General features: G+C 62.8%; 1 protein-coding gene across 1 annotated transcript in view; it reads left to right on the top strand.

The window, feature by feature from the left end:
• The first annotated feature begins 1,342 nt into the window (after positions 1 to 1,342).
• Positions 1,343 to 26,323, top strand: part of RASGRF1 (Ras protein specific guanine nucleotide releasing factor 1) — a 94,962-nt gene continuing 69,981 nt past the window's right edge. The window contains exons 1-2 of the mRNA XM_076004684.1: positions 1,343 to 1,981; positions 23,414 to 23,520. Of these exons, the coding sequence (XP_075860799.1) occupies positions 1,706 to 1,981; positions 23,414 to 23,520 (383 nt within the window). The 5' untranslated portion in view covers positions 1,343 to 1,705. The remainder of the gene's footprint in view (positions 1,982 to 23,413; positions 23,521 to 26,323) is intronic.

The raw sequence follows: 26,323 nt of genomic DNA, 5'->3' as shown, positions 1-26,323 counted from the left end.
CTGTGTGTGTATCCTCGAGTGTGTCCACGTGTGTGTCTCTGTGCGTGTCTGTGTGTGTCCGTGTGTGTTTGTGTGTGTCCCTGTGTGTATGTCTGTGTGTCCCTGTGTGTGTCCCCATGTGCGTGTATCCGTGTGTTTGTGCGCGCGTGTGTCTGCAGGTGCACGGAAAGGACTGCGGACTGCGCCCTGTCCCCACCACCCCGCCCCAGGTGCGCGGGCGCCCCTCCCACGCGAGTGCGGGGCAGACGCTGCCAGGCGGCCCGGCCGGCCTCTGCAGCAGCGTTGGCGTGAGCTCCCCGCTCCCCGCGCCCCGCGCAGCCCCGCTCCCCACGCCCCGCGCCCGCTCCCGCGCCCCGCGCAGCCCCTAGCTCTCCTCTCCCCGTGCCCCTCTCCCCGCTCCCCGCTCCCCGCGCAGTCCCCGGCTCCCAGCTCCCCACCCAGCCCCCAGCTCTCCGCCCCGCTCCCCGCGCCCCGCGCCCCGCTCCCCCCGCAACCCCCAGCTCTCCGCCCCGCTCCCCGCTCCCCGCGCCCCGCTCCCCCCGCAGCCCCCAGCTCTCCGCCCCGCTCCCCGCTCCCCCCGCAGCCCCCAGCTCGCCCGGCCCGCGCGCCTCCCGGTGCAGCGTGCGGGCGCTGTGACGTTCTCGGATAAATGCCGTGTAACTGTGTAGGCGAACGGGAGCTAAAAATAAGAGCGGAAAATCTATCATTAAGGTATCATTGCGCCAGCGCAGCTATTTGAAGGCTCCCATGGTCCCCGGCGCCCGTGTTTGAAGCCCGCCTTCAGGCTCTGGGGTATTTGCAGAAAACTCCCCGCAGCGGCTCGCCAGCCAGACCTGGGGCGCAGGGGGTGGCGCCGGTAATTATGGCAGCGCTCAAAATAAAATAAAATGAAATAAATCCAAAGCTCACCTCGCCCTCCCCACCTCACCCCCTGCGCGGTCGTTGGCCGCGGGAAGCCGCTGGAGGGGGCCGGAGGCCGAGCTGGATGTAGTCTGGCCAGTTACGCACAGACTGGGACTGGACGCTCTTTCAGACCCATCTCGCCATCCACCTTGGGTCAGAAAAACAAAGTGCCGGAGAGCTCTGGGGCAGGGAATGAGAACTGCGAGTTAACCCCAGGGCCTCCGCGCACCGCGGCGGGGAGCAAGGAATTCCGGGGATGGCGAGTCTCCCGGACTCCGTTGGGTTAAACGAAGATTGATCCGATTTGCTTTTTTAACACCCGAAGGAGGAAGGGAGGCCAGGGGAGGAGGGCAGGATTGCGTGCGCGTGTGCGTGTCTGGGAGGGAGGCGCCAAGGTGCAGCCTGCGCCTCGGCGGGCGGCGTGCGTGTCCTGCCCGCGCGGCCGGAACGGGCTCTTCGAGGGATCGCGTCACATGACTCCGCCTGCCCCTCGCAGCGCGCAGATCGCCGCTCCCCCAGTGTGCCCGGCGCCGGGGGAGGGTCGGGCGGCATCTCCCGGGCCTGGGGCTCTGCGGCGGCGGCGCGGAGAAGCGGTCCCAGCGGGTGGGGAGCGGCACATCTGGATTGGCGAAGCCGCGGCCCGGCGCCAGATCCCGGAGCGTAGCCATCTGGGGGGAGGGGACAGCGAGGGGGAGCGAGCGAGCGCCGGAGAGAGGCGGCAGCGCGGCGCGCACCGACCGGGGGCTGCGGGGTGCCGCGCGGAGAAGATGTAAGCCCTGGGGTCTCGCAGCCTCCCAGCACCATGCAGAAGGGCATCCGGCTGAACGATGGCCACGTCGCGTCCCTGGGGCTGCTGGCGCGCAAGGACGGCACGCGCAAGGGCTACCTGAGCAAGCGGAGTTCGGACAACACAAAATGGCAAACCAAGTGGTTCGCGCTGCTGCAGAACCTGCTCTTCTACTTCGAGAGCGACTCGAGCTCGCGGCCCTCGGGGCTCTACCTGCTGGAGGGCTGCGTCTGCGACCGCGCGCCCTCCCCCAAGCCGGCGCTCTCGGCCAAGGAGCCGCTGGAGAAACAGGTGAGGCGACCTGACCTCCTCGCGCCCCGTCCCGAGGGTTCGGGCCTTGGGCTGCCCGGTGGCGCCGAACTTTGGCCCCTGGAGGCTCTCGGCGCCCTGCGCAGCTGGGGGTCTGGGTCCTGGTCGGCAGCGGCGGCGCGCGACCCTGCGGGGCAGCGGGGGCAGGGACTGCGGACGGACGCGGAGCAGGTGTGGGCTGCTGCGGCTGCCCTTCGCCCACTGAGCCCCTGCGAGGCGGGGACGAAGGGGCCGAGACCCCAGACGCGGGGGGAACCGGGTACGAAGGACCGGAGACCAGACCCATGTCCAGCCAAAAATGGTGCTCCCAACCCCCACCTCCGCCCGCCAGCGCTCCCAGCCCAGATCCACTGCCCCGACCAGGAAGTCGCCGCCGTTGTCCGCGCGCCCAGGAGCAGGGAGGGCGCAGCGGAGGCGTCCCGAGCTGCTGGCCCAGGCGGCCTCCCTGCAGCGGGGGGCGAAGGGCAGCCTGCGCTACTTCCCCCGAGCTGGGGGCTGGGGGGTCACAGGGGTCGGATCGGTACCCTCGAGCGTGGTGGGCTCACGAAGAGCCCAGGGGCTCCGGGACCTCCGGGTCGCGCGCGAGGGCCAGGGCTGCTGCGGAGGCCGCGGGGGGCAAGTGGGCGCTCCGCTCCTCCCCCACCCTGCGCCGCTGGGGCGCTGCGCTCGGCTCCCCGAGCTGCCCAAGCTGCGCGGCTGCAGGGCCCGGCCTGAGTCTGCGGGGACCGCGGCGGGGGTGAGCCCTGGGCGCGGAGGGCGGGCGGGCGGGCGTCTGCGGTGGCCCGGGGAGCCCTGAGAGAGCGCGCGAGGGGCAGCCTTCCGCTTGATGCGCTTTCTGGAGGCGGCTGCGGCCCCTGCCTCGGGCAGGTTAAGCAGATGACAGTGAGTCCTAAGATGTCACCGCCGGCAGGAACCTGACATCCATCCGTGGGGCCCAGCCGGCTGGAGGCTGCTGGCAGGGGACGTTGGGGGCCGAGAGAGAGAGACATTCACCTGTCCCACGTCATTTCTGGAATCGAGGCCCGGAGGGTGCAGACGGTGGGTGGCGGTGGAATTGGTTGAAATCAAAGCGTCTCTTGAGGTTGCCCCTAATTTTAAGGCCGGAGAGCTGAGATGGGTGCCTGGCTCATCTTTCCTTCCTTGAGCCCAGCCATGGTTTGGGAGACGGTTTCTGGGGACCCGGAACGGTGGACAGGGACTGTCGAGGGCGGGTGTCTGGGGGTGCCCAGCCGCCTGGCAGGCAGGGCTCCCAGATGGCCCAGCTCGGGGGAGGGCCCGCATCTCCCTGAGCGTAAAGCCCCGGTGAGCCTTGAGGTCGCGTTCAGGAGAGCCAGATGCAGGGACTCTGCTCCCAGCCCCTCCGGCCAAAATCCACCTGCCCCTACCTGGGCTCTGCTCCGGCCCCTCCTGCCCTGAGCTCCTACAGCAGGTGCCAGAGCCGAGCTCCTGGGCAGGCGGGGAGGAGGTGTGGGCTCATACCGTCTGTTCTCAGCACCCTGACGTCAAGACACCCGGGCCTGAGCCTGAACCTCAGCTCTGTGACTTCCTGTGTGACTTCCGTTAACTCACTAAACTTCTCTGAGCCTCAGTTTTTTGAAACCTGCAAAATGCAGACAATAACAACACTGACCTTCCCGGGGGTTTTGAGAGCCCCGAATTCGATAGCGTTCATCATACTTGCAGTGCACTGCAGCTGGATCTAGATACATCTTAGTTGCATCTGAATTATTCCCACCAGGACAGGGTGGTTCCGGTCACTGGATGTCAAAGCAGAACGTTCCGGAACCTCAGCTTTAGGTTGCGCGGCCCTGCCTACCGTTTTACAGACTGAGAAACTGAGGCCCGGAGGAGGGAAGGGAGCACCAGCAGCACAGAGAGAGTCAGGCCTAGAATTCGCCCCGAGTGTAAGAAGCCCCGAGTTGGCTCCGGGGCGCCCAGCCCCCGGCTCAGGCGTGGAATCCCGCTGGCCACGGATCTCGGGAGGGACTTGGGGGCACGCTCACCCACGCTCGGAGCCGTTCCCCAGAACACGGCCAGCCGGGGTCCCCGGGTGTGTGCACTGAGGCCAGACAGCGTGGGGGGCGGCAGGCGGCGCTCTGTCGTTGCCCGGCCGGGCGCGGGTTCTCGTTCAAGGCGCCGTCTCCTCCTCCCGCCTCACTCCCACGTGTCCCGTCTGACCACGGAGCGGGTTCGGCTCCTGTAGGAACACAGACCCGCTCTCTTAGCGTGTGCATGTGTGTGCGGAATCCACAGCTGTGTCTTCTCTAAGTCTCTGAGCAAGACGCGCGGCCCCAACAGCCCTTGCTCCGAGTCTCCCCAGACACACGTGGGTGCCCCGTGGCGCAAACCGCGGAACATGGCTTGGGGGGGGTGACATCTCCTGGCCATGCCGTGACCAGGTTTGGGGCCCTCGGAAGCCGGACCCAAAACCTGCCCGCACGTGACAGGCTGCGGGGTTGAAGCCCCCGGCTTGACTGGACTAGCCGGCGTCTGGTGGGGGCGTGGTTTTAGCGGGACGTGGTTTCCTCGAGGGTCCGAGCGTACGGCGTCCTACCCAGACAGTTTCCAAAGGGATGGAAGCCACGTCTTGGCTGGGAACCGCCCGCCCCGTCCCCCCACCGTGGCTGGACGGGCTCAGGGACCAGCACACGGCGGACACTCAGGAAACGCTTACTGAGCGGGACTCGTTCTCGCTCGGCTAACAAGCATGTTCATCGCATGTTTTATGTCCTGAGGGTGACCGGGTGCTGGGCCTTGTGCTGCGTCCTCGGCCTGAGAGGCTGACTGTCACAGACCCGGAGCCCCCCAGGAAGACACCGTGCACCGTGTCGAGACCTCGGGGAGCCCCAGCCCCAGCCCGGCGTGGGGCGGTCTCATCTAGCTGCGTCTGCCCTCGTCCAGTGCGGCCCTCGTGGCCAGGGGCCCCGGCCTGAGACCCCAAGGCCCCCTGAGGTCAGCCTGGTGCAGCCATGCCCCCAGGCCCCTGGCAGCAGCAGCCGGGCACTCCCTGGCCTGGACCCTGCTTGCCCGGCCCCGGCCTCCCCTCCTCCCAGCCCTGCAGCCGCACACCAGAGGCCGGGGGCGTGGGGGAGGGCGTCCACTTAGACCTTGGGTTCGGCTGCCCCTGGCGCTCCGTGCCCTGGTTTGGCAGGGAGCCGTCCACACTGGCCCTTCCCTCCCTCCTTCCGGGCTCCCCGAAACCCGGCTTCCACCCCCAGCTTCTCCACCGGGAGCCCGGCCAAGCCACCCCCAGCTCCTTCAACCCCCACCCCACCCCACCAGGAGGGCTCCTCCTGGCGCACTCGAGACAGACAGAGGCAGGCAGATCGCTGCAGCCGGACCGATGTGGACAGAGGCTCCAGAGCCCGGCGAGGGGACGGGGGTCACTTTAGCGCCTGTGTCCACCCGGCTGGTGCCCTTCCCTGGAGACAAGAGGAAGCCTCGGCCCTGGTCGTTTACGGGCACAGTGCTGTGCCGGATGGCCTGGCGGATTCCTGTCCACACCAGCCCTGAGGCCGCAAGTGCACCCATTTTACAGATGCAGAAACAGTCTCCTCCTTGGCCGCCCAGCAGGGCGGTGGCAGGAATGAGGTCCGTCCTCCGCTGCCTCCCTGCTGCCGCCACCACTCAGCACGCCCTCCTGGGGGTGGCCCGTCCTGCCTCTCAGCCAATCGTGACGGTGCAAGCCGGCACACGGGCTGGCACGGCTGCTCCGGGGGCAGCACCGTGCACCCGGGACACGCCGGCCAGCATGTGGGGCCAGCAGCTGAGACTGTGGGGTGTCTGCGTGCCCCTGCGAGAGAGCCAGGCCACCCCACAGTTGCAGATCAGCTCCACGCCGCAGGCCTGGGGGCCAGACTCGCTGTGCCGGGTCCGAGTCTCTCACCCCCCAGCGTTCCGAGAGCTGACACAGGGCTGCAGGGGGCTCAGCAATTACACCTGGAGGGGCACACAAGGGGCAGGAGCGCCTCACCCCTGCTTGGTAGCGGGGGGACAGACTGGAGACAGACTGTGCATGCACGGGACTCAACGAAAACCTCACATGGATCATACACGCAGCAAACATCCCGGCTCCGGGGCAGGGATGTGCTCAGTCCCACAGGTGCAGGGAGAGATGAAGCTCAATGCCGGTCCCCAGCCCACACCACTCCGTCCCCACCTGCTGGGCGTCCTCCCTCCCTCCCCCCTTCCGAGGAACCCGGACCCTCCCACCCCCTATCCCCCACTCCAGCCCCACTCCACCTGCGGCAGGTAGCCAGAGCCATCCCTGGAGACCCACCTCAGACCGTGGGACGGAGGAAGCCTCTGGAAGCCCAGTGGCCCCTGCCGCCTCTGGGAGAAAACTCACACTCCCGACCAGGACCTGGAGGCCCTGGCAGGATCCGGGCGCAGCGGCCCCTCTGCCCCAGACCCCGTCCCGATCTCCTCCCGCCTCGCCCTGCTCAGCCCCGAGAATGCCTCCTCTCCCTCGTCCCGGAGCCGTGGCTTCCCTCTGCCTCGATGGTCTCCCCTCCCCGCACCCTCCAGGGTCACTAGCGCCCGCAGGGCCTGCAGGGCTCAGCCTGAAAGCCGCCTCCCCCCCGCCCCCCTCCCCCCCCCGTGAGCGTCCGGGGCCCTGCGACCTCCCTGCCCACCCCGTGTCTCGGTCTGTGATTGTTCCTGCGCGGGGCTGCTGGTCCCCACATGGCCTGCCGCTAGCGAGCACCAGGGGCGGGAGGCCGGCAAGGGCGGGACACCCATCGAGGCGGGCCATGGGGACCAGGCGTCCGGGTGAGGGGGCGGGAGCCCTGGAAGGAGAAGGAATCGGCCTCTGTGATTAAAAAAAAAAAAAAAAGTCACGAAGAGTGACAGACGGAGAACCAGCGGGACCTGGTGTCCCACCAGGTGTCACGGAGGACCGGACAGAGCCTGTGCCCATCCACGTTTTGTCCCTCGGCCCCCGGGCAGGTGCCCCTGGCAGCGGCGGCAGCAGGGAGCGGGGGTGTCAGGAGAGAAGAGGGCTGGGGGCTGGGGGAGGCGTTGAGTCCCGACTCGGGGAGGCCGAGTTTGGGGGCTGGGGCAGGCAAGGGCTCTGCCCCTCCCCAGGTGTGGTGAGGACGGTTATCCCAGAAAGCAGGTGGCGTGTGCCTCGGGGGAGGGGCTGAACGGGAGGGCACGTTCGGGGCTCGGCAGGTGGGGGGGTGCACGAGCTGGGCCAGGACGGTGCCAGCCAGGCAGAGCCTCCTGTGGCCCCCGAGTGTGGCACTTCCGTGGCCCCGGCCTTTCTCACTCTTCTCCCAGGGCCACCGGCCAGCTGTGGGAAAGCAAACCTGCGGGCTTTCCCACACACGGGTTTCAGTTTCCTGGCACTGCCAGGCAGGCAGGAGGACGGGACTCCCGGAGGGTCCGGCAGAGCCTCGGGGCACAGCGGGGTTGGACCTCCTGTCCCACTAGGTCACTGCAGGCAACTCCCCTAATCTTTGGTTTTCCCGCCGCCTCCTAAGGAGCCCTGAGGCCACACCCAGCAGCAACCAGAGCAGAGATTTCATCTGTATTGATGCTTTGAAAAGCGTGTCCAATGCCAGCGAGGTGGCTCACGCCTGTAATCCCAGCACTTTAGGAGGCCCAGGCGGGAGGATCGTTCAATATCAGGAGTTCGAGACCAGCCTGAGCAAGAGCGAGACCTCGTCTCTACTAAAAATAGAAATTAATTGGCCAACTAAAAATATATAGAAAAAAACTAGCCGGGCATGGTGGCGCATGGCTGTAGTCCCAGCTACTCGGGAGGCTGAGGCAGGAGGATCACTTGAGCCCAGGAGTCTGAGGTTGCTGTGAGTGAGGCTGATGCCACGGCACTCACTCTAGCCTGGGCAACACAGTGAGACTCTGTTTCAAAAAGAAAAAAAGAAACACACACAAAAAAAAAGAAAAGAAACAAAAGTGTGGCCTGCACCACAAGTTATTACTGAATGCCCCTCGGCTCTGACGTGCTACGAGTGCAGATTTAAATGTTTGGAGCAGGATGTTTCAAAACACCGGGCGGAAAATTCTAAACATCGACAAATGCCGTTCGGAGCGCACCTACTACGTGCGTGCTTTACAGACCGCTCCTCCTTCGCCGTCCCAGCAGCTCTGTTTGGCCCCCTCCTCACGCCGTCTACCCATTTTCTAGATGGCAACACTGGGGCTCAGAGATGAGCAGTAACTTGTCCACAGTCGCAGAGCGAGCGCCTGGGGAAGCTTCCGTGCGACCCCAGGCCTGCCTGGCTCTGAGACCCGAGCTCTTGCGTCATGAGCAGAGACTTCGGCGGTGGGGACGGGGTGGTGCAACCATCCTCTGCCAAGACACAGGAAAAAAAGAGAAAATGAACTGCGAATGCAAACCTGTCACCGTGCACGTGGTGACATGCATGAAGGTGGCTTTCGCCTCTGCTTGGACGGGCCCCTCGCCACCCGGGCCCCCTGTGCAGGGGAGGAGGGGAGCTCGGCGAGGCGGGAGGCCCCCCCCAGTCCAGTTTCCCTGGAATCCGTGGGAGCATGGAGCCGGCGGCGCAGGCAGCCAAGAACAGAGCTCAGCCCCCGGTGTTTGTGCAGGAGCCCGTGACGTGCGGGCTCCGGGGAGGCCCGGGCTGCCGCCACCCAGGCGCCTCCTCGAGGGGGGCCGTCTTCGTGCGGGGAGCAGCTGGGAGGCGCGGACACCCCCTCCCCTGCCCTCTGCTCGGGCAGCCCTCCAACACCCAGCCTCCGCTTCCGGCCTCCAGTGCCCCGTCCCGCGGGACCTGCTCCGCCCCTTGATGACCACACGGCAGCCTCGAGGGCTTCGAGCCTCGGGGACCCGGCTCCGGACCCCGCTCTGCCACCCCCGAGCCCTTGACGGCCTTCCGGCCCCCCTGAGCCCGGGCGCCCCGTCTCTGTGCTGGCTGGGGGCCGCCTGGAGAAGCCAGAGCCTCGCAGAAGGCGTGGTCGGTGCCCCAGAGCAGCTGCGGCGCCAGCTGCCACCGTCCTCACAGGGCTGTGCTTCCCGGGCACGGTGACCTGGCCACCGGGGCCCCGGCCAGCTGGCGGCGAGTCAACACGGCGCTCCGACCCTGGGCGTGAGGGCCGGACGGGAGTCTTAGCTCCGAGGACATGGGGGCTCCGGGAGGAGCCTGGGCCAGCTCGCCCTGCCCGGGGACAGCCGACCGCTGCGTCCCTGCGCGCCCTGTCAGTCCCGCCCCGTCCCCGGGCATCTCTCAGACCCACCGGGCCCCGGTCGCCGCCACCAGGCAGGCCCGGACGGCCAGATCCCCCCTCCGGACGCAAGCCGCGGCCTCCCGAGGGTAGTGACCGGTCAGCGTAGCCCGGGCCGCGGCCGACCCCCGGATCCCCGGTGGCGAAGCGGAGGTTTGTCCCTGGCAGGTGCTCTGTGTCCTGCCCGGGGTCACCAGGCTGCCACTCACGGGCGCTCACTTGCCCGCCCGCCCGGCGACCCCGGCTCGGGGAGGAGGAGGCTCCGTGCTGACAGCGGCCTCCGTGGCCGGCCTCACCAAGGGCAGGGCGGGGCAGGTCTCCGTCCGACTTCAAACGCGCCCGCCTGTCCGGAAGGGAAGCGTGCTGGGCTCCGTCTGGGGGGAGGTCGGGAAGTGCGGGCTCCTGGGTGCCGGGACACGGAGCACACGGAAGCCGGGAGGGCAGCGCCGCGGCCCCCCCCCTCCCCCCGCGGGACTCTGGCCCCGAACGACCTTTCCCAGAGGCGGATCTGACCTCCAGGCCCACACACGGGAGCCTCCACGGTGGGTTCCGTGAGCACGCGGAGGGCGCAGAGCACGCGGTGCCCACGCGTGCAGGGCGGGTCCCTGCCAGGCCCCTCCTTTCCCTGAGCTCAGCGACTCCATCACCCTTGAGCCAGTGTCACGGAAGCTCCGTGGCCGCTGTGCCCCCTGGAGTTAAGAACGGACAGCGTTATATTTTGTTTTTTTTTTTTGTTTTTTTTTTTTTTTAGTATGATCAGAAGGTGGGCAATATTTTGTTTTATTTTATTTTTTGAGTCAGAGTCTCGCTCTGTTGCCCAGGCTAGAGTGAGTGCCGTGGCGTCAGCCTAGCTCACAGCAACCTCAGACTCCTGGGCTCAAGCGATCCTCCTGCCTCAGCCTCCCGAGTAGCTGGGACTACAGGCATGTGCCACCACGCCCGGCTGATTTTTTTTTCTATTTTTAGTTGGCCAATTAATTTCTTTCTATTTTTATAGTAGAGACGGGGTCTCGCTCTTGCTCAGGCTGGTTTTGAACTCCTGACCTTGAGTGATCCTCCCGCCTCGGCCTCCCGGATTGCTGGGATTAACAAGCGTGAGCCACCGCGCCCGGCTGAGGAGAAGTGTGTTAAAGGCTGAAGTGTCATCCAGAGCTGGTTAACACCCCTCCGGTGGCCTTCGCCCCAGCAGAGGCTCACCGGCAGCCCCAGGAGCCGGGCGTCCTGGCCTGGGGGGATGGGCAAGGGTGGACCCGAGTGGGGGAGGGGCAAGGGTGGACCCGAGTGGGGGAGGGGCAAGGGTGGACCCGCATGGGGGAGGGGCAAGGGTGGACCCGAGTGGGGGATGGGCAAGGGCGGACCCACGTGGGGGAGGGGCAAGGGTGGACCCGAGTGGGGGAGGGGCAAGGGCGGACCCGCATGGGGGAGGGGCGAGGGCGGACCCGTGTGGGGGAGGGGCAAGGGTGGACCCGCGTCGGAGATGGGCAAGGGTGGACCCGAGTGGAGGATGGGCAAGGGCGGACCCACGTGGGGGAGGGGCAAGGGCGGACCCGTGTGGGGGAGGGGCAAGGGTGGACCCGCGTGGGGGAGGGGCTCACCGGCCAGGGAAGGCACAGCTGGGAAACAGGCCATGACAACAACACGGAGTGGCCGCTGCTGGCTCACGGGGGAGATGCGAGGGGTGGGGGGCCACGGGAGTCCAGTGGGGACACCCCCAGCCTGGGGGCCAGGAGGGCTTCGCAGGGGGAGGGGCATGGCAGGCTGCCGGGGACACCAAGGCCACCCGGAAAGCTCGTGTGCCGAGCGTCAGAACTCAGGCCTTCCGAGCCGGGAGGATCACTTGGCTCCGGGGTTCGAGCCCAGCCTGAGCAAGAGCCAGACCCCGTCTCTACTATAAACAGAAAAGTTAGCCAGCCTCATGCTGCGCACCTGTAGTCCCAGCTACTCGGGAGGCTGAGGCAGGAGGATCGCTTGAGTCCAAGAGTTGGAGGCTGCTGTGAGCGAGGCTGACGCCACAGCACTCTACTCGGGGTGACAGAACGAGACTCTTTCTCAAAACATAAATCCTGGGGCTCAAGCTATTCTCCCACTTCAGCTTCCTGAAGTAGCTGGGACTGCAGGTACACACCACCATGCCCGGCTAATTGTTTTTTATTATTATTATTATTATTTATTTTTTTTTGTAGACTTGAGGGTCTCGCTATGTTGCTCAGGCTGATCTCGAACTCCTGGTCTCAAGCGATCCTCCTGCCTCAGCCTCCCAGAGTGCTGGGGTTACAAGTGTGGGCCACCGCGCCCGGCCTGTGCCCACTTCTTCTAACCCTGCCACCCTCTCAGATACAGCACCTTTCAAATTACAAAGTCCGTTTCGTGATTAGCGAAACGTTTCGTTTAACCGGCGCAGTTACTGTGGCCCTGCGTAAGGGAGACACAGCCCTCATGCTGCAGACCAAGCTCCGATGGTTGGAGTTTAGTCTCTCAACAAACAGGAGCAAACCTGTGCCGTGCAGGCACTGCTAGCTGTCGGCGTCAGAAATCGCACCAGGCCACCCCCCCAGGGCCGGGTCAAGAAGGTCAGTGGGCTTTCCGTCCGGGTGTTAAATTAGGCAATGTGCGCTTTCGAGACTAGATTCTCCTCGTCCGGCAGGGCCGATGCAACAACTTCTTTCCCCTGAAAAAAACGAGACGATTATTCTCTAAAAAGATACTTCCTAGTTGAACTTTGATTTTCTTCAAGTTGAAAAGTCCCGCTTAGATCTTAAAAGCCTTCCTAAACTAGTTTGAGAAGAGTGAATGAATGAATGAATTTTTAGCTGGTATTCCAAAAATTCATGTAGAAAGTCGGAAAAACCTGATTGAGACAAGCTTGTGCTGTCCGACTAAATATGTGGGAAATGTCGTCACCGTTGTTTCCATGCCTCCTGGGCACTTAGCAAGATACTTGGGCGGACGCTGGTCACTGTTCTGTTCCCAGCCTGCCCAGCGCCCCCACGCCCTGGGCCTGCTGCTGCCCATCCACCTCCTTTCCTCCCTGATGGGCCTTCCCCGCCCCCTTGCTGCACCGCTGGGAGACAGGGGAGGAGAGGCAAGTAGTTACATCTGAGAGTTTCCTGGTAGCCCGGGCAAAGAGGGAAACAGGCTGATTATGGGACACCCATTGCCCCGTGGAGAGACACAGTCCAGTTCGTCAGGCAGGGGCCCTTGCCTGCCAGAGGCTGCCCACGGGGAGCCAGCAGGGAAGTAACGATGACCTCAAAGACAGAGTCTCTGCCGACGCCGCGGGGCAGGCTGAGCGTGCTCAGTGAAGGCCACACTCCAGGAGGCCGGCATGTGGGGTGCAAGGGAGGCGTGTCCTGCTGACAGACAGCTCAGGGTGCAGCCTGGAGAGTCCTGGAGAACGGGGGTCATTGGAACCCCTCAAATAACAGCCTTTGCCGGCTTCTAGTTTAAATGTTAGAATTGCTAATGCATTTCCACGGCTCCACATGCAAAGGCACAAAAAGGCAGACAGTGGCAACGCTCCTCCCGTGCCCCAGTTCACGGCTGCCCCAGAGGTGGGGCGGCTACCCGCTTCTTGTGCATTTCCCCAGAGGGGTCATGTGTGCATATGTCTGTGTCCATGTATGCAAACAGGTGTCCGTATATGTGCACGTGTGTGTAACTGTTACACAGATTGTAACACACTGTGTATATGCATGTAACTGTTACACAAATTGTAACACGCTGTATATATGCATGTGTGTGTAACTATTATACAAATTGTAACACTGTATATATGCATGTAACTGTTAAACAGATTGTAACACACTGTGTATATGCATGTGTGTAACTGTTACACAAATTGTAACACTGTATGTGCATGTGTGTATAACTCTTACACAAATTGTAACACACTGTGTATATGCATGTGTGTGTAACTGTTACGTAAATTGTAACACACCATATATATGCATGTGTAACTGTTACACAAATTGTAACACACTGTATATATGCATGTGTGTAACTATTACACAAATTGTAACACACTGTATATATGCATGTGTGTAACTATTACACAAATTGTAACACACTGTATATATGCATGTGTGTAACTTACACAAATTATAACACTATATATATGCATGTAACTGTTACACAGATTATAACACATTGTGTATATGCATGTGTGTAACTGTTACACAAATTGTAACACTGTATATGCATGTGTGTGTAACTATTACACAAATCGTAACACACTGTGTATATGCATGTGTGTAACTGTTACATAAATTGTAACACACCATATATATGCATGTGTGTAACTATTACACAAATTGTAACACACTGTGTATATGCATGTGTGTGTAACTGTTACATAAATTGTAACACACCGTGTATATGCATGTGTGTATAACTGTTACACAAATTGTAACACACTGTGTATATGCATGTGTGTATAACTGTTACACAAATTGTAACACACTGTGTATATGCATGTGTGTGTAACTGTTACATAAATTGTAACACACTGTGTATATGCATGTGTGTGTAACTGTTACATAAATTGTAACACACTGTGTATATGCATGTGTGTAACTATTACACAAATTGTAACACACTGTGTATATGCATGTATGTGTAACTATTACACAAATTGTAACACACTGTGTATATGCATGTGTGTGTAACTGTTACATAAATTGTAACACACTGTGTATATGCATGTGTGTAACTATTACACAAATTGTAACACACTGTGTATATGCATGTATGTGTAACTATTACACAAATTGTAACACACTGTGTATATGCATGTGTGTGTAACTGTTACGTAAATTGTAACACACCATATATATGCATGTGTGTATAACTGTTACAAATTGTAACACACTGTATATATGCATGTGTGTGTAACTATTACACAAATTGTAACACACCATATATATGCATGTGTGTATAACTGTTACACAAATTGTAACACACTGTGTATATGCATGTGTGTGTAACTGTTACACAAATTGTAACACACCATATATATGCATGTGTGTATAACTGTTACACAAATTGTAACACACTGTATATGCATGTGTGTAACTGATACAGGAATCGTAACGCACTGCAAACACATTCTGCGCGTTCTTCCACCCTGTAGGGGAGATGGCCCTCTGTGAGCGTACTGACCATCACTCCCTGTAAGGAATACTCCAGGGTGCGGATGTGCTGTCACTGTTTTAGCCAGTCCCCTGCTGAGAGGCAGTTGGCAACTCACGGTGCTTTGCTGCAGCTAATAGCTACCGTTGTGCGCGGGCCCCGGGCCCCGTCTACCCAGGCCTTCGACACACTCAGACCCACTCACACCCGCACCCGGCGAGCGTCAGCGAGGGGCTGCTGAGAAGGGGAGGGGAGGCTGGCTGTGGTGTCGTGACAGATGGGAGGTGTCCACCACGCAGGACCAGCCAGGCGTGACGGCCACCCGGGCCAGTTTGCTCTGTGGCTGTGGCTCCCTATGCCTGGACAACATGCATGGGAGGGCTGAGCCCCCGCACACGGTTCAAGGCTGACTCTGGGAGAGGGGATTTCATGGGGCTCCTGAGCTCTGTCACCGCAGTCCCTGCTCCGGTCCCCTCTTGCCTGCTCCAGGGGGAGGGTAGGCGAGCAAGTGCCATGGCGACAGGCCTCCACCCCGGCTGGGTTGTAGGCTCAGGCCCCACAGAACACCAGGGGCTGAGCGGGGCCTGCACAGGCTCCGGCTCTGGGGCTCCGGGAGGAGGCAGAGGTCCTGGCGCAGTCACCAGGCCCGGCAGGCTCAGACTTGAGAACTCAGAGTCAGAGGTGGACGGGCAGAAGCCACTTGGAGCTGAGAAGAGGGTCCTGACCCTGTGTGCGGCCACATCCACATCCGGGGGTGGGATTTGGGCAGGCAGGTGGGCGGGTCCTTTCCGGATGGGTGTGGGAGCCAGTCCCAGCCCCGTTCCCGATTTGGGAAATGCCATATCTCGGGAGGCTCCCACCGTGTGCCGGGCGCAGGGCGGTGCAGCACAGCGGGAAGGCGCCAGCGTCCCTGAGGCTGCACCGGGCTGCAGACCTCCGGAACGTGCACTCGGGGGGACCCACGGACGGCGTAGCTCCCCCGGGATCCCGCAGTGGGAGGTGGAGAAGGAGCTGGGGACGGGGGACGTCTCATATTGGGGGAAGGAAGGGAGGACGGACTTGGAGTCTGGGCCGGGGCTGACACGCTCGGGGGTCCACTGTGGCTGCTCCGAGCTGGAGCCCCCTGTGCCCACCCAGGACAGCAGCTGGGTCTTGTGTGTGCATGTGCATGTGTGTGCACACATATGAACACACATACATGTGTGTTTTCAGTAACCTGCCCCTGGTAGGTCGATGAGAGCCATCACTTGAGCTTGCAAATGACCCGAGCGGTTTAAAAACATCCCTGAGCTTCTGCGTGAACCGGGAGCTTTTCCGGGCACCTGTCTGCGGCGGCCCTGCGAGGGGCAGCCCCCACGCCCCGGGGAGAGCAGACGCCGCCCACAGAAGCAGCAGGCAGCTGGATCCTCCAAAGACAGACAGTAAATAGCGGATCCGAGCCCAGGCCTGACGGCTCCGAGCTTCGGCAGCTGCCGCGACCCCTGGGCCCCAGCGTGGACTCCCAGGGACGCTGGTTTTAAGGAAGGACGATGATGGATCTCCCCAAAATAGGGACGCAAAAGGGTTCCGTGGGGGAGCAGGTTCCGGGAAACGCTCCTCCGTGGCGGGAATCCCCTGCCGGCTTCCCGGGTGGCCTTCCCGGGCGGTGGGCCAAACACCGAGGCTTTTGCTGGTCACCAGCTAGTTAGTTAACTATTTCGGGACGGCGCTCACCGGCCGCGACACCTCGCCCACAGCTGGCACTCACGGTCCGCACGGCGGTCTGCGCTGTGCGTTGACCACGCGTCCGTTCTGCTCTTGTGTGACGAGGAAAGCTTGAAAGCACTGGAAGCTTGTTTTACTTTACAGGCAGCTTTGCTTGTCATGTAAATCAGAATAGGTAACATGTACATGTATGTTTTCACCATGTTATTTTTAAATGTGCACAATTTTGTTTTGATAAATGAAAAAATCAGAAAAGTCAAGTTTAGTTATTAAAGCTAAAGTCGGCGCCGGGCTGTGCGTGTTCGTCTGTGGCTGTCGACTACAGTCGTTGCTGGGCTGTGCGCGTTCATCTGTGGCTGTCAACTAACAGTCGACGCTGGGCTGTGCACATTCATCTGTGGCTGTCGACTACAGTCGACGATGGGCTGTGCGTTCATCTGCGGCTGTCAACTAACAGTCGGCGCTCGCACTGAAGTGGTTAGTAAGCCGGGCCTCAGGGCGTCGGTGACAAACGCGCCCGGTCCCCGTTCGGCACTCGAGGCCCCGTGCCCAGGCCGAGGCTCCGGGGACCGTCCTTGGTCGGGGAGCGGGAGCGACTCGGTGCAGCCTGAGCAGGAGCGAGTGAGGGCCGAGCTCTCAGGGCCGAGCTCGTCACCGCGGCGGCGGGGAGAAAACGCACACACGTCTGCGTCTCCACGGCGGGACGGGAGCCGCCTCTGCGCCCAGCCCCCTCCTGCACGCTGGTTCCGGGGCCCCCTCCCCTCCGCCTCCTCCCTGGCCTCTGTCCCCAGACTTGGACTCGCACAGCTCGGCGGCCCGGTCTCGCCGTGTCCCATGTCCCCACCCGCCTTCCCCCCCAGATGGGAGACTCAGGGCCCCACACGAGTTCGCCGTTGCCGCTCCAGGAGGCCGAGTCGGGACTGCGGGCCGGGGAGAGGGCGGGCGGGGCGGGGGACAGTCTGTGTCTCGGGGGTGACATTGCCCCTCCCCCGGCCCGGCTGCACCTCGAGGGCCTCCCCTCCCCCGCCCACTCTGCTTTAATGGGGGGCGGCGGGGCCGAGCATCAGGGCCCGTGAGTCCTGCATGGAGGCTGGGCTGCCGCAGGAGGACAGTAGCCGCGTGGCTGCAACTGAGAGGCTTTGATTGGGGAGCGGCCGTAGGCGAGGTCAGGTGGAATGCCGGCATTTCCGAAAGCTCGAGTGAGGCCAGCACAAGTGGCCACCGAGAGCCGCCAGCTGGGCCGGGTCTGGCTCCCAGTGGGGGCTCAGTAGACCCCGGTCCAGCCAATGAATGAGGAATCATCCGGTCGAATAAGAGGTGCGGGAACTCTGTTTTTCACCGTCAAAACCACCTGTGTGGGCCCGGTGCAGTGGCTCACACCTGTCGTCCTGGCACTCTGGGAGGCCGAGGCAGGAGGATCGCTCACGGTCAGGAGTTCGAGACCAGCCTGAGCAAGAGTGAGACCCCGTCTCTACTGAAAAAAAAATAGAAATTAGCCAGACAAATAAAAATCTATATAGAAAAATTAGCCGAGTGTGGTAGCGCATGCCTGTAGTCCCAGCTACTCGGGAGGCTGAGGCAGGAGGATCGCTTGAGCCCAGTAGTTTGAGGTTGCTGTGAGCTAGGCTGATGCCACGGCACTCACTCTAGCCTGGGCAACAAAGCGAGACTCTGTCTCAAAACAGAAAAAGAAACACAGGCCCCTCCTGAGACGGGACAGGCACTAGGTCCGGCCCCAGGCCGGGCTCGGGCAGCAGGAGCACTCTGCAGCCGGGTCAGCTACAGGGACGACGGGAAGGGAGGCGGACCGGGGCCAGGCGTGCGCTCGGCCCTGGGAACGTCCAGCCCAGCTGAGGCCCCTGTGAGGCCCCAGACATTTCCTCCGACCAAGGTGTGAGTTCTGAGTCCCTTCCTGTGAGCTTGGCACGGCTCAGGCGTAGTTTCTGGATCAGCCCCCTGGACCTGCCCAGGCCGAGGGCAAGGTATGGGCCGGCGAGGGGTTCTCAGCCTGAGCTGCCGTCGGGATCACAGGGAGGCAGCAGGAGCTTGGAGCACGGCCAGGTGGGAGCCTGCCTGGTCCCGAGCTTCACCCAGTGAGGCCCCAGGAGGAACCTGGGTCTGTTACGGCGATTTGGAAGCTCAGAATGTTTCTAGAGGCCCCCTGAGGACTCCTGGTGGAGCCCAGATCAAGTTTTCCATCTCTCAGGTCCATCCTAGGTCTCTGTGGAAGCCCCAGGTGGAGTCCTGGGCCCGTCTCTGCAGCAGCCCAGGTGTGGCTGCAGAACAGGTCCACCAGGTGTTGCTTCCCTGACACAGAGCCAGGTGTGGCTGCAGAACAGGTCCACCGGGTGTTGCTTCCCTGACAGAGCCAGGTGTGGCTGCAGAACAGGTCCACCAGGTGTTGCTTCCCTGACAGAGCCAGGTGTGGCTGCAGAACGGGTCCACCAGGTGTTGCTTCCCTTGACAGAGCCAGGTGTGGCTGCAGAACGGGTCCACCAGGTGTTGCTTCCCTGACAGAGCCAGGTGTGGCTGCAGAACAGGTCCACCAGGTGTTGCTTCCCTTGACAGAGCCAGGTGTGGCTGCAAAACAAGTCCACCGGGTGTTGCTTCCCTGACAGATCTAGGTGTGGCTGCAGAACGGGTCCACCAGGTGTTGCTTCCCTGACAGAGCCAGGTGTGGCTGCAGAACAGGTCCACCGGGTGTTGCTTCCCTGACAGAGCCAGGTGTGGCTGCAGAACAGGTCCACCGGGTGTTGCTTCCCTGACAGAGCCAGGTGTGGCTGCAGAACAGGTCCACCAGGTGTTGCTTCCCTGACAGAGCCAGGTGTGGCTGCAGAACAGGTCCACCAGGTGTTGCTTCCCTGACAGAGCCAGGTGTGGCTGCAGAACGGGTCCACCAGGTGTTGCTTCCCTTGACAGAGCCAGGTGTGGCTGCAGAACGGGTCCACCAGGTGTTGCTTCCCTTGACAGAGCCAGGTGTGGCTGCAGAACAGGTCCACCAGGTGTTGCTTCCCTGACAGAGCCAGGTGTGGCTGCAGAACAGGTCCACCAGGTGTTGCTTCCCTTGACAGAGCCAGGTGTGGCTGCAAAACAAGTCCACCGGGTGTTGCTTCCCTGACAGATCTAGGTGTGGCTGCAGAACGGGTCCACCAGGTGTTGCTTCCCTGACAGAGCCAGGTGTGGCTACAGAACAGGTCCACCGGGTGTTGCTTCCCTGACAGAGCCAGGTGTGGCTACAGAACGGGTCCACCAGGTGTTGCTTCCCTGACAGAGCCAGGTGTGGCTGCAGAACAGGTCCACCAGGTGTTGCTTCCCTTGACAGAGCCAGGTGTGGCTGCAGAACGGGTCCACCAGGTGTTGCTTCCCTGACAGAGCCAGGTGTGGCTGCAGAACGAGTCCACCAGGTGTTGCTTCCCTGACAGAGCCAGGTGTGGCTGCAGAACAGGTCCACCAGGTGTTGCTTCCCTGACAGAGCCAGGTGTGGCTGCAGAACGAGTCCACCAGGTGTTGCTTCCCTGACAGAGCCAGGTGTGGCTGCAGAACGAGTCCACCAGGTGTTGCTTCCCTGACAGAGCCAGGTGTGGCTGCAGAACGAGTCCACCAGGTGTTGCTTCCCTGACAGAGCCAGGTGTGGCTGCAGAACGGGTCCACCAGGTGTTGCTTCCCTGACAGAGCCAGGTGTGGCTGCAGAACAGGTCCACCAGGTGTTGCTTCCCTGACAGAGCCAGGTGTGGCTGCAGAACGGGTCCACCAGGTGTAGCTTCCCTTGACAGAGCCAGGTGCAGCCCACAGGTGTTCCCTGCACCTGTTGCATTCCCAGGGAGTCCTGGACGGAGCTCTGGTCCGTTCTCACGCCTGCAATCCGCCGGCTTCTGCGGGTCCCTGGCTGGGTGAGGAGGCTCTGAGCCGGCCGAGCAGGCCAGCCAGGTCTCCCCACAGCGCCCACGGCACGTTCCAGGTGTGGCGGCGGCCTGGGCCTCCCGCCCAGGTGAAGCCGCGTGGGGCGGGGCGGTGGCCTTGTCCTTGCAGCCGGGCAACTGTCCTGGAGGGGCTGAGCCCGGCTCGGCGGCACCCCCGGCCTGCGGGGAGACTCCACGTCGATCATCCTCAAACGTGAGCCTGTGAGGAGCCGGCCAGGCTCTGGGGAGAAGCTCCAGCCCCCGACGGAAGGCCTGGTGGCCCCGGGGGTCTGCCCCTCTAGCAGGTGCCACAGGGACTCGCAGGGGGTGGCTGGGGTGCAGCAGCAGGACGAGCAGGTCATTCTGTCCGGCTCCCTCCCGGGCGGCTGCTGCCCGGCGGAACCGTGTGGCCTGAGCCCCCCGGGCCTGGAGGGCAGGCGGCAGCCCAGGCAGGCGGCCTCGGGGCTGTGCCGTGAGTCACGTGGTTTGTCTAGCGCAAGGTGCGTCCCTCCCCGGCGCGCAGTGGGACCACCCGGAGGGCCCGCTGACAACACGGGTGTGTGGACAGGCGGGCGGTAACTGGCAGGCGTCGGGAGAGACGGAGGGAGGAGGCCGGTGGCAGCTGCGGCCCTGGGAGCCCCCCAGGTCTGAGGGCGGAGAGCCGAGTTCACCGCCTGCAGCCGAGTCCGGCCTGGCGTCCTCCGGCATCCCTGCTCCTTAGGTTTCCAGCAGGGGTGAGGCCGCGGGGATTGCAGGTCGGGGGCCCCCGACCCGCCCCTCCCTGGTGGGCAGCTCTGGGTCCCCGCAGCCCCAGGAAGGCGCCACTCCTGCCACGGCCCCACCGAGGCCCGCCCGGCAGTGCCTCGCGCCTAAGTCTCACCTGCCCCAGGCTCCCCAGGGTGGGGCCGGCCCTCTTCATCTCTTCCAGCCCAGGCCTGAGTGGTCGGGGGCTACCCACCAACGTGCGCCTTCCGGCTCCTCTGCTCCCCAGCTGTGTGGCCTCAGGCAAGTGGCTTGACTTCTCTGAGCTTCGGGTTCATCAGCTGAAAACAGGCGACACCTGCTGCACTTGATGAGCTCGGGAACAGATGGGGTCGTGGGAGTGAGCGTGTGCGCCGCCTCGAGGGGGTGGGAAGAGCCAGAGGCCGCTGCAGCCCGTGACCTGCCCCCTCTGGGGGGGGTCCCCGCTGCAGCCCATCCGTGACCTGCCCCTATCTTGGGGGGGAGTCCCCGCTGCAGCCTCCAGGTCCGGGCGTCTGAGGCCACAGCTGACATTTCATTCTTCAGCCCCAGTGACCTGTTTCCTAGGAAACGCGGGAGACTTGACTCTGAGCAAGTCTCTGCCTCCCTCCCCCTCCCCATCTCTCTCGTACACATACAGACACACACACACAACACACACGGAGCCACACGTATGCACACAACACACACATGCACACACATGGGGACACACGTGCATGCACACAACACACACATGCACACATGGACACACATGCACACAACACACACGGGGACACGCACATGCACACACACCAACACATTCACACATATACACAGGGACACACAGAGAGACACAGATTGCATGCACAACACACAAACAACACACGTACACAACACAAACACATGCACAATACACACATGCACAACACATGTGCACACACCATACACATGCACAATATGCATGCCCACACAACACACATGCATGTACACATCGCACATGCACACACAACACGTACACATGCACACATCAACACACATGCATGCACACACGAGCACACACACACACCCTGGCTGCCACCTAGACTGACAACTAACAGAAGCACAGGACGAGTGAGCAGAAGCAAACCTGGTCGGCACAGCTCCCCGTGGGCACCTCTGCCCGGCGGCCCCTCTGCACCACCTCTCCCCACCCCCGCTCTCCGGGCAGCCCCGGCTGGGCCCAGCTCTGCCGCCTGCTCTGAGCCGCCTGCCCTCTCCCTGCTGGGCCTCTGCCCAGGCGGCCCCCGGCCCCTCCTGTCTCCGGCCCCCGAGCCCTGCCCTCTGCCCTGCCCTCTGCCCTGCCCTCTGCCCTGCCCTCTGCCCTGCCCTCTGCCCTGCCAACGTCCCCGCAGTCTGTGCCCCCCCAGTCCTCAAACAGAAACCTGGGTGCTGTCCTGACCCCCCCACGCCTCCCCCAGCTCCGCCCGGGCCCCACCCGCCGTGGGCACCCCGTCCCCCCACCCACGCTGTGCGGCCCCCATGGCGCGGGCTCTGCCTGTTCAGCTGCCCCCCCTCCACCCAGCTGGAATAAACCGGGATGGATGCCCCATCCTTGGGGCCCCCCGACTCCCTGGGCAAATGGGGGGCTGGGGGGAGGGGGTTCCCCCGTCCCACAGCCCTGTGCTCTCACCGCACACGGGAGTGGTCGCCACGGTGACAAACACGGCAGCAAACACTCACCTGCTGCTCGCTGGGTGCCAGGCGCCTTCTAAGAGCTTCGCGGGCATTTAACGCCATGACGTTGTCTGGCTCCTCCCTGCCCGGGGCCTCGGGGGCCAAAGTTGTCCCAGCTCCGAGCCACCCGCACCCGGCACCCGGCAGCTCCCGGGGGTCTCACAGGGGCCGCGTCTGTCCACTGCTCCAACCGCAGGACCTACCGTGTCTCCCCGAAAACAAGCCCTCCCCATAAAATAAGCCCCAGCAGGATGTCTAAGCATGTGCGCCATAGAAGCCCCACCCCGAAAATCAGCCCTGGTGACGGGCGTGGCTGCGCAGCGTCTGCACAACCCGTGCGTGTCGTCGCGGAGCGGGAGAGAACACGAGCAGCCCTTCTCATCCGCCCGTGAGAGCTCTGTGGCTCCACAGGAGAGATGGGGCCGGTGGTTCTAAGGGAAATAGAGTCACAAGACATCCAGGACGGGATTCGGGGTCTGGAGAGTGAGGATGATGTTCCAGAAGAAGACGACTTCACTCTACTTGAATAAATGTAGATGGCTGTCCCGTACTTAAAAAAAAATAACACATCCCCTGAAAACAAGCCCCAGGGTGTCTTCTCGAGGAGAAATAAATATAAGACCCCGTCTTGTTTTCGGGGAGACACGGCAGAGAGCACTCAGTCCGTTGTTGGGGGGGGTGAGCTAAACGTGTGCGGCGTCCGACTGTGTCCGTCCCCAAAGCGGACGTTCTCGGTGTGTTTTCCCAGCCTCCCTCCGCCCGCCTGGCTGCTTAAAACTCGCGTCTTTGCGACGCGCTGGCGGACGGGGTCTGTGCGTTTCGTTTCCCCCGTGTAAGGTCCTGAGCATCGGCTCTGTCCGGCCGTACGGAAGCCTCCTTGCATCGGGAATCTGAAGCCGAGAACCGCTGCAACCGCAAAGAAAGACCCGTGCGGGGCCGAGGGGCGGCGGGCACTTCGCGGAGCGGCTGGGCGGGGAAGGGAGCCCCACGCCGGGTCCGCGCACGCCCGCTGAGCTAACCGAGCTGTCTCCTCCCCGCGCAGCACTACTTCACCGTGAACTTCAGCCACGAGAACCAGAAGGCGCTGGAGCTGCGGACTGAGGATGCCAAGGACTGTGACGAGTGGGTGGCGGCCATCGCGCACGCCAGGTACGTGGCCCCGCGGGCCGGCCGGCCGGGGAGACCCCGGGCCCTGCTCTGGGGCAGACCCAGCCCGGGACGAGGAGGGCGCGGACAGGGAGGGCAGAAGCCACGGGCAGCAGCTCTTGGCAGGGGCCCCCTGGCGCCCGGGGTCCGGGGTCCGGCTGCGCCTCCCGCCGCGGGGAGCTGGGACCGTGGGGGACGGCTCCAGCCTGGTCCAGCCCGGCAAGCTCCTGTGCTTCTGCATCTCGGGGAACCGGTGTGATCCGGTTCGAGCACAGGCTTCCCGACCGCCAAAGTCTGAGCCCTTGAGACTCCGACCCAGGTGCAGCCGCTCGTTGCTGCAAACTCGGACGGGGTCTCTCCCCCCTCTCTGGCCTCCCCGCTTGTCCTGAGTCGGGAATCCGCGAGACCTGTCCCCGGTGTGACTCGGATTCCCACCTGCTCCGTCCCGTTCCCCGTCTGGACGGGGGCTCGCTTGGACGCTGGGGAGAGGCCGGGGCACAGGGAAAGCCACAGGGAGAGCGGGGCTCCCGGCGGGCGGGCGCTCTGGTCCTGAGGGAGACAGAGGGGCTCGTGGGCCAGGACGTGGCAGAGCCGGCCCCCTGGCGGGTGGGGAGTCTCCACGTCCCCTTCCTGCGCTGAGTCAGCACCCGGGGAGGAGCCCAGAGCCGGACGAAGGCACAGCCGGGGCCGGGACTCGGCGGAGAACGTGCAGGGCGGCTGTGGGTTTGGGCGTCAGTTTGGGCGTGGAGCTCGGTGACACAGGGACCGAGGGGGGCGGGGCACGGGTGATGAGTACTGGCCGTGCGCGTGTGGACGGTGGACGTGCGGACGGAGAGAGGGGGGTTTCCGGGGCTCTTCCTTGAGTCTGACTCGGGCTGGCCACTCCGGGACCCCTCGCCGTGGCGACAGCCGTGACCACGTCCCCGAGCTCCGGCCCCATCTCCGACTCTGTCCCCGAGGCGAGCCCAGGCTGGCCGCGGAGCCAGGCTGTCACGAACGAACGAGGAAGGTCACGCCCCGTGTGCGGTGGATGCCACTCGAGCGGCCCCGGGGCCCACGGCGTGGTCTGGAGGACAGTAGACAGGACACGGGTGGTCCGTGGCCACCGCCCGGAACACGCACCGATGGCGTCCCGTCTGGGAAGCTGAGCCGCGCCGGGCCTGGCGGTGCTCGGACGGGACACGCCTGTGCACAGCTGGGGCCCTCAGAGGCTGCGCTGAGCACAGACTCCGTGTTGGGGGCGTCACTGCCACCCACGGGCACACGGGACAACCCGCGGACACCGGAAACGGGGCAGCGCTTGGCCCGAGTGGGAGCACTGGGGGGCAGATTGGATGGGTGTAGATACGAGCATTTCAACACCATTCTGCAAAAAAAAAAAATCCTTGAATAAAGGCACTGATAAGGAAAGAGAATTCCAGGGATGATGCAGAGACAGTCGGTGACAGAAGGCAGCTGGGGCCATCGAGGGTCACGCTGACCAGGCAGCAGCAGCAGCTCAGAGTCACGGCTCGAACGGGAATCCCGGCATCGCAGAGGGTGGATCCCGGTGCAGAAGGGCCGGATTCAAGGGGAGCAGACGGACCACAGTCTCCCCAGCACCAAAGCGGAGCCCAGGACGGCGCCAGTTTTAGGACCAAATGCCGCTATTTCCGGGAAGGGGCTTTCCAAGCGCTGACGTGTGAACGAACACAGCATCCTAACGTGCTGTGCATTCCGGGAACCAGGACCACGTCGTTGATTTAGAAAATCGGCCAATACAAAAATGTCCCGGGAACAGTGAAACGCCGAAGCCCGCACGGCAGGGCGGCAAAATGGTGCGGGCAGTCATCCGTGGAAAAGGGCGGAACAGCTCAAACTCCCGCACCAGCTGGTTGGAGCATAAGAGGACACAACCGCTTTGCAAAAGCGTCAGGCAGTTGCTTAAAAAGTTAAGCATGGGCCGGGCGCGGTGGCTCACGCCTGTGATCCCAGCACTCTGGGAGGCCAAGGAGGGAGGATCACTCGAGGTCAGGAGTTGGGGACCAGCCTGAGCAAGAGCAAGACCCCGTCTCTACTAAAAATAGAAAGAAATTAGCTGGACAACTAAAAACATAGAAAAAACTAGCCAGGCATGGTGGCGCATGCCTGTAGTCCCAGCTACTCGGGAGGCTGGGGCAGCAGGATTGCTTGAGCCCAGAAGTTTGAGGTTGCTGTGAGCTAGGCTGACGCCACGGCACTCACTCTAGCCTGGGCAACAAAGTGAGACTCTGTCTCAAAAAAATAAAAAACAAACAAACAAACAAACAAAAAAACCAGGCAACGAAACGGTCCAGAGTGTAGCGACATCACTATGGCTACAGCCCGACTGCAGCTCCAGGCCGGCTCTGACTGACTGTCACTTGGGGCAACTCACATCCCCTCTCTGAGCCTCAGTTTCCTCACTTACAAAATGAGACCGTGGGCCTCTCGGGTCCCCCGAGCTCCCTCCCAGCTCTGAGGGGCTGCGAGTCGGCAGACTGTGCCACACGGGGCAGGTGCTCAGCGGCCGCCGCAGGTGTGCTGGGGGGCGGTGGAGGGGAGGGGGAGGGGCCGGCAGGCCGTCCCACCAGGCCCAGGAAGAGGAGGCTGATGGAGAAGCCTTCGCCACCTCGGAGGGGGGCGCGGTGCAGTGGGAAAACCGGGATAACTCGGCTTCGAGCTCTGGGAGGAATGTCCTTTGCCGGCCAAGGCAGCCGGTCCCCCGGGAAGGCGGGGACCATCGAGCGTCCACCTCCATGTTCGCAAGAGAAGCCCGAGCCCCACTCCGGTCAGGCGGAACCTCGAA

Source organism: Microcebus murinus, chromosome 7, assembly GCF_040939455.1.
Source record: "Microcebus murinus isolate Inina chromosome 7, M.murinus_Inina_mat1.0, whole genome shotgun sequence".
In the NCBI taxonomy this organism is placed as follows: domain Eukaryota; kingdom Metazoa; phylum Chordata; class Mammalia; order Primates; family Cheirogaleidae; genus Microcebus; species Microcebus murinus.
Note: the sequence above shows the minus strand (reverse complement) of the source record. Positions and strands in the feature narration are given on the sequence as shown.